This window comes from Podarcis muralis, chromosome 7 (genome assembly GCF_964188315.1).
Source record: "Podarcis muralis chromosome 7, rPodMur119.hap1.1, whole genome shotgun sequence".
Classification (NCBI taxonomy): Eukaryota; Metazoa; Chordata; class Lepidosauria; order Squamata; family Lacertidae; genus Podarcis; species Podarcis muralis.
Window position 1 is genome coordinate 55,499,573 of NC_135661.1, and position 7,681 is coordinate 55,507,253.

The 7,681-nt window shown below is 51.8% G+C and overlaps 1 protein-coding gene across 1 annotated transcript; it reads left to right on the forward strand.

Moving 5' to 3' along the window:
* Positions 1–3,114: 3,114 nt before the first annotated feature.
* On the forward strand, positions 3,115–5,910 carry CEBPA (CCAAT enhancer binding protein alpha). Its single transcript, XM_028739344.2, has one exon. The coding sequence runs from the start codon at positions 3,130–3,132 to the stop codon at positions 4,276–4,278; it is 1,149 nt and encodes a 382-aa protein (XP_028595177.2). The 5' UTR covers positions 3,115–3,129; the 3' UTR covers positions 4,279–5,910.
* Positions 5,911–7,681: the final 1,771 nt, after the last annotated feature.

Below are 7,681 nucleotides of genomic sequence, written 5' to 3' on the forward strand. Positions count from 1 at the left end.
GAGCCTAACCTACCTCAAAGGGTTGTTGTGAGGATAAAATGAAAAGGAAGAGAACCATGTATGCCACCTTGAGCTCCTTGGAGAAAAGGTGGGATATAAATGCAATAAATGAATAAAAATTAATAGACACTGGGGGGGGGGGACACCCAGCAGCACAGGGACACAAACAGCTGCAAATTCACATCAAACTCCAGGCCTTCATCACATTTGACGGATGAGTCTGATCATGTTTGGAGCCTTTTAGATAGGTGCAGCAGCTAAAACATACACCCATTCCATTCTGGCAGAATCATTTGCTCTAACTAGCAGTAACCCTCCAGGATCTTGGGTAGAGGTCTTTTACACATTGCCTGCTACCTGGTTATTTTAACAGGAGATTGAAACCAAGACTATGTCTGGTGAAAGCATGTATTCTGTTACCCTATTTGTTGTTGCTGGACTGAGCATCAGGCACCTGTACGTGTCCAGAAAGTATTGCATTGGGTACCAAAATCTGACAAGTGCGCTTTCTCAGGAACTGCTGACTGCTGCCCCAGGTGGTGAGCCAAGTCACTGCAACTCCTCAGCTAAGAACCTTCAGAACTGAATCCATCCAACTCTCCCCTCCTCCTTTGGCTTATGAATGATCATGAAAGGGTTTCTAGCCAAATTCTGCTTGAGCCACAAGGTCTACATGTGTTATTCCTCTCTTCTGATCCTCATGAGAATGTAAGACAAGCTGCTGGATCTGGCCAGTGGCCCATCTAGTTCCGCATCCTTTACTCACAGTGGCCCACCAGGTGCCTGTGGGAAGCGCACAAGCAGGAAATGAGCACAAGAACACTCTTCCCACCTGTGGTTTCCAGCAACTGGTATTCAGAAGCATTATTGCCTGCAACCATGGAGGTAGAGCATATCCACCATTGCTGATGGATAGACCTCACCTCCATGACTTTAGCCTTTTAAAGTTGGAGCCCATCACTGCCTCCTGTGGGACTGAGTTCCTCATTGCTCTTTGATCTGGACCTGCTTCAGGCTGCCTTCTACAGCTCAGCCCTGACATCAGCATGAAGAAAAGAATAGAGGGAAGTCTTGAAGTTGTCTGGAAGTACAATCTGAGGGAGGAAAGGCTTTGAGGGTTAGGTGGGTCTGTCTATCCCAGTTGCTAATTTGCAATTCCACAAGGGAGGCATTCCGTTTAGGAACGTACATCTCACAAATAGTCTGCTGGACTAGGCATGAGATTACAGAATGCTTTGGTTTTCTTGATTAGAGGTAGCCAACATGGTGCCCCCTCCCCATTTCCATTAGCCCTAATCGATGGCTGTGGATGATGTGGGTTGGAATCCAACAAACCTGGAGGGTACCATGTTGGTTCCCCCTGCTCTGGATAGGTCAAGCGAGGTCCAAAACGCTCTCATTGTGCTGTTGCAAAAAGACTCAAAGTGTGGTGCAGTTTATTAGCATGTTGGACTAGTACCTGGGAGACCAGGGTTTATGTCCCCACTCGGCTGTGAAGTTCCCGGGGTGAACCTGGACCAGTCACTGTCTCTCAGCCTAAGCTACAGGGTTGTTGTGATGATAAAATGAGGAAGAACTACATATGCCACCTTGAGCTGTCTGGATGTAAACGTAAATGCAACAAACTAACAAATAATAAACTCCATAGGACTTATTTCAAAGTAAACAAGCAAAATTAAGTTGCAAAATGACTGCAATTCTAAGCATGCTTCTTTGGGAGTAACAGTGCAACCCTAGCCATGCCTACTCAGAAGTAAGGCCGACTGAATTCCATTGGGCTTATCCCTGGTGTGGGGGGTTAAGGCTGCAGTCTCAGTACATGCATTTAGGTTCAGGCTGCAACTGATTCAAAGGTAGAAAGGGTGAACCAAAGTGATAAATTTTGTATTTTATATCTATCATATTTCTACTTGTTCTTTCCTCCTAGGAGCTCATGAAAGTGAATATGGTCCTTCCAACGACCCTGTAAGGTAGGCTAGGCAAGCTTCATCCCTAAGTGTATGATGGGGAATTGAAGCCCCATCTCTTCAATCCTTGTCTTGAGTCTTCCCTAACCTAATCCAAATCCAAAGCCCCTGGACAGCACCAGGTTGGGGGATGTTCCTCTACTACACCTCATTTATTATTTGTTGTTGATGGTGATGTTTGCAACTGCAAAGGCTCTAACTACAAGGAAAGCGTTTCTGAAAAGGGCAAAAGGTATTTCTCTCTCTCTCTCTCTCCAGGCAGGTGTGCACAGGCACACACACATAGCCACACACACACACACACACCTCTCTTGGAATGCACACTGAAAGTACCTTGGACTTCCCTGGGCACTTCAGAAAGCTCCTTATCTGAGTTTCCAGGTTGTTAAAGCCTTTGGACAGTATTAATCTGCCTGGCAATTTAGAAAATAAAAAGGCATTTTGGCCGAGATCCAAGCTGCATGGTTATACTTGCACTGTGGAATGGATTCGGTGCCTGGGTTGCCTTTCCCCCGCTTTTCAAATCAGAACAGAAGCAAATGCGTGTCTGTATAAAGTGGGGCAAGGTGGGGTGGGGGTGGGGACATTTCAGTGATGCCCGAAGAATCGTGACAACAGGAGCCCATTTTTGGGGAAAGTTGGAGCCAGCAGAAAGTTAATCGCGCCCGCGGTCTCCCAACACACGCGCACTACTTCTCTTATTTAAATTCCTTCTCCTCAAAGGTGCTTCTCAGAATGAACTGATATACAGAGAAGTGCTGGGGGCGGCGCTAAGTTAACACGCGTTTAGTGTAGTAGTTAGATTCCAAAAATCCATTTCCCGCAGTGAGTGTGCTGCATCGTACAACTGACACGAAAGGGACAGGAACCGTGTTGCGATTAACGTGTGTATGTGTGTTAAGCGGGGTGGGAGGAAGCAAACGATCCGGCTCCGATGTGCATTACGAAGCCGCTCCTGGGTCCTCAGAGGCAGGCAGGCAGGTGCGCGTCCCTCTGCAGGGCGCTGGCGTCCGTCCCGTCCAGGCAGGCAGCCCGGAGGAGGAGGCGGTGGGCGGGCAAGCAGGCAGGCAGGGCAGCCGGGGAGGCCCCGTCGGGGCTCCGAGCTCCGCCGAAAGGAGGCGAGGCCGGTCAAAGTTCCCAGGAGGTTGGACACTAGAGGGCGATGCCCGGCTCTGCCTGCGAAGCAGGGGGTATAAATAGGAGGCCGAGGGCTGGAGGAGGCAGCCCGGGAGCAAGCCGAGAGCCGAAGGGAGTAGGAAAGACTCATCCGTGCAAGCGGCAGAGCCTGTGCAGCCTCAGCCTGGAGCCAGCGGGTCCCCCACCATGCGCCGCGGCGGCCCGCTTTAGCTACTCCATGGAGTCGGGCAACTTCTACGAGGCGGACTCGCGGCCCCCCCAGAGCAGCGCCCTCCAGCCGCACGCCCTGCAGCCCGCGCAGCAGCAGCAGCAGCGCCACCAGCCCGCTTCGCCCGCCGGGGCGCACCCGCACCTGCCCGCCGCCGGCGCCTACGGCTACCCGGCCTCGGAGCTGCCCGACATCTGCGAGCACGAGAACTCCATCGACCTGAGCGCCTACATCGACCCGGGCGCCTTCAACGACGAGTTCCTGGCCGACCTCTTCCAGCACAACAAGCAGGAGCGCGCCGCCAAGGCCGGCCTGGAGTACGGCGTCGGAGCCGGGATGCCGGGCGTCGGCTTCCCGCAAGGCGGCCCGCTCTACGGCTACGCGGACAAGCTGGAGGCCGGCGCGGCCTACGAGCGCCTGGCCGGGGGACCGGCGCTGCCCGGCCTGCGCCCGCTGCTCATCAAGCAGGAGCCCCACGAGGACGACGAGGCGGCGGCGCTGGCCGCCCTCTACCCGCCGCCGGCCGGGCCCAACTGCAGCCACCTCCAGTACCAGGTAGCGCACTGCGCCCAGACCACGGTGCATCTGCAGCCCGGCGGGCAGCCCACGCCGCCCCCCACGCCGGCGCCCAGTCCCCACGGCGGAGCCCACCACCCGCACCACCGGCTCCACGCGGCGGGCGGCGGGTCCGCGTCGTCGTCGGGCAAGTCCAAGAAGCTGCTGGACAAGAGCAGCAGCGAGTACCGCGTGCGCCGCGAGCGCAACAACATCGCCGTGCGCAAGAGCCGCGACAAAGCCAAGCAGCGCAACGCCGAGACGCAGCAGAAGGTGCTGGAGCTGAGCAACGACAACGAGCGGCTCCGCAAGCGCGTCGAGCAGCTCAGCCGAGAGCTGGAGACCCTGCGCGGCATCTTCCGACAGCTGCCCGAGAGCTCGCTCGTCAAGGCCATGGGCAGCTGCGCCTGAGCGCGCGCCCCGACGGAGCCGGACTCCGACCCGCGCCGCCGCCGAGAAGGGCTGCTCGCTAGTGCTCTCTCCAAGCTTCTCTCTCTCTCTGTTTCTTGCCAGCAGCGAGGGCTCTGAAGCGCTCGCCCGGGGAAGCTGCGGCGCGCAGACTATGGTGGGAGCCCTTCTTGCCCGCAAGTAGGTGCCGGGGCGCACACCGGGGGCTCGTGAGAAAATCAACCCCTTTACCTACGTTGGGACTAAAATAAAAAATAAATCCCTCAGTCTGGCCCCATTTGCAGGGTGCAGAGCCAAATGCGCAGGGACTTTTGTGCCTTAGACGGGGAGGCGGCCCCCGACAACAGCCTGGTAGGGTCTTTCTCCTGAAATCTGAACTCTTCCCAGGACTTGCCAAGTGGTGTTTTGAAATCGGGTGCGCCCCCGCCGCCCCGGAATGTCAGTGCCTGGCAGATCCTGGGCTGCAAACTCGGCGGTCTCTCAAGCTTCCAGAAATCGGACTGGAGCGAGTTTGTGGCGGAATGGAAGGAGCAGAGACGTTTTACTGACGCGCCTGTTGATGCTTCGGGGTTGGGGAGTCTCTCGGGGTGAGGAGGGAAGCAGTGTGCAATGGGGGATTCTGCTGCTGCTACTTTTCAAAAAGAATTCCCCCTCCACCTCCACCTTAACAAGGCTGAGAGGCAGGTTGGGGAAAGGATAGGGGGGGGCATGATTTCTCTCCATTACCACGTTGTTCAACCCCACCCTGGACTGAAATTCTGGACTCAAAGGGAAACGGTCACCCCAGAAGGCAGCTTTGGGATGGGAGGGGTCTTTCCTACCCAAGCGAAGAGCAGCATTTTTGGCCTGCACTGTATGCTAATGGTGGCAAACCCCCAAACTGAAGGACCTCTGGATGCGGGTATTGACTGATCTAACCCTCCCAAGTTCTCTCCCTCCTTTCCTTCATCCCACCTGTGCCTTCTGTACTGTGAAAGCCAAGAAGGGGTCCCCTCGGTGTCTGCTGACCCTTCTTTTTATTAATGTTATTATTATTAATATTTTGTATTTTATTGCTTCGATCCTTGCCATCTCACCAGCTGGAACTAGTGGTGTCCTGTCTCTTAGAAAAGAAAAAGTAATAATCCCGCTGGCTTCCTTGACAGTGAAAGCCAACTTTGGAGTTGCTTCTGTAATTCCAGCAAGTATGACCTGCCTGGGATTCCCACCTGAAGGCAGGTAGAGAGAGAGTCTCGCACGCTTGTTGTTGACTTGGAGGTGCAGAGGTGGGGCTCTGGGGTCCCAGCTGCACCGAGTTCTGTCTGTGCGGAGTTTCCGTTCTTTGGAGAGTGAAGGGGAGGCGGTTCTGTTTTGTCTGTGCCCCCCACTTAGGGTCCCAAGTCCCAGTAAGCACTTTTAGCCAGCTGGTGCTTCTTCTCCAAAGAAACAGCACTGAATTTTTACCTAAGTGCCAATTCTGAATCCTCTTAGTATCAGGTAGTAAAAATGTTTAAGAGTTTGTCTTCTTTTAAGTGTGATACCTGGAAATCAATGTGTTTTTATATATGGTGTATTTTTGGAGCTAAACAAAGATCCAGGACTTTAAATATCCTGGTTTTAAAAGTCATAAATAAAATGTAAAATATTCTGCCATAACCCTTTTTGTCTGCGTGGCTTCTATTATTTTGGGACTGCATGTGAGCAAAGGGGTTTCACATGACTGTTTCTTAACTGACTGTCAAAAGCATGTAATACCAGGTTATTTTATCTGTATGCTATCGTGGGCAGGGGATGGGATTGGACAGGAAAATGCTCTTGGACAAAATCTTGTGTATTCTTACTTCAGAATAAATCCCATGGCACTCAGTGTAGCTTACTCCTAAGTAGGCATGCCTAGGGTTGTACTGTTAAGGATCCATGCCCCTGCATGCTTGCATGGGAGTAAGGTTTACTGAACATGGTTGGACTTGCTGAATGCGCTTTGGTTTTGGGCTGCAGATGTGCTGGTAGAAGAGGCTTGCACCTGTTCAACAGGATCCAGCTTTGATTAGAAGGTGCCTTTTAAAATGAGATTTTAAGTTGCATCTAATGAATTGAGCCAAATACTCAGTGTTTCAGGCCGCAGAGGCAGGGATGCAGGTAATCCAGTGATAATGCTTTGTAGAAGGTAACACAGACATGGTAAACTTTCTCTTTAACAATTCACCATACATTTTGAACACACTTTAAATGAAAAATATTAAATTATATTTTACAGAATTATTTTGCCCCAACACCACCTCTGTTTTGGCTGTGACCCTTATGGGAAATGTTACTTTAACTTTAGTCGTGTAAATGAAGTTGAGGGTGGGTGCTCTCCCCCCACCCACTTCTTACTGCATTTGGCAGTATGGTAAGGGCAGTCTATTTATTTTAAAAATAATATTTTGAGGGAGGGGAGGAGGATGGTTTAGAACCAGATTTCTTTTGCTCAGTTGTGTAGCCTGACACCCATTTCTTCTGAGTAAGCATGTGCTAGTATTGCAACTTTAACCTGGGCTGTTGGTGTTTGTCAAAATGTTTTTTATCAAAAGGGGTAGGGGAGAGACTGCACAGGTACACCATCATCATAGTGATGATGAAGTTGGGAATCAGAGCACACTTGCAAACAGCCACTTGGCTGTGGTGGGAATTCCCTCCAGGAGACCAAGAAAGGATCCACAGCAAGAGTCATTTCTCTGAGGCTACGCAGAGTTGTGTGGGCAGGGCTCCCTCAGCAAAAATAATTTGTGCACTCATAACTTTCTATGATAGAGACTGGGGGCACAGCAGCCAAGATCTGTGGCCAGGTTATTATGTGGGAGGCTTTGAGTTTGCTTGGAGGAGTGGCACTGGGGAGGCAGTGCTGGATTTAGGGCTGTGCGGATGGGTCCCTTACACAGGGCGCAGAGCCGAGGGGGCACAAAATTTATAAAGCAACTTATACCAAAAGGAATTATTGTGAAAATAAGAAATATTTGGGGTGTGTGCGCCAATTTTTGACCTTGCTCAGGGCGCCATATTGCCAAAGTCCATCCTGGTGGAGGGGAGGGAAAGTCCTTTTGCCTTGTGTCCTTTCCCTGTTCTGATGCCCCCTCCCTGGTGCCCAAAGCTTTGGACAGAACAGTGACAGTCATCTCCCTGCTCTAAATCACCCCCCCACCCCGCTGATGCCTAAAGCTGCTATTAGCACCGCAACAGAAGCTTACTTGGGCCTTTGGGGCAGGGTGTGTTTGCTGAGTGCTACAAGCTCTTTCTCAGTGCTGCTTATCCAATTGTGCTCTGAACCCACTGCAGCTTTTAGGTAAAAATGAAAAATGTCATGAGACCTGAATACACTGTATTTCTTTTTCTAGTCTCTTTTGCAAGGTGGGAGTTAAATGCAGAGAAGCGAGTCTAGCTACCTTTA

What these genes read in the sequence shown, in the direction of transcription:
- CEBPA (XM_028739344.2), top strand. Translation starts at nt 3,130, where the DNA reads ATGCCCGGCTCTGCCTGCGAAGCAGGGGGTATAAATAGGAGGCCGAGG.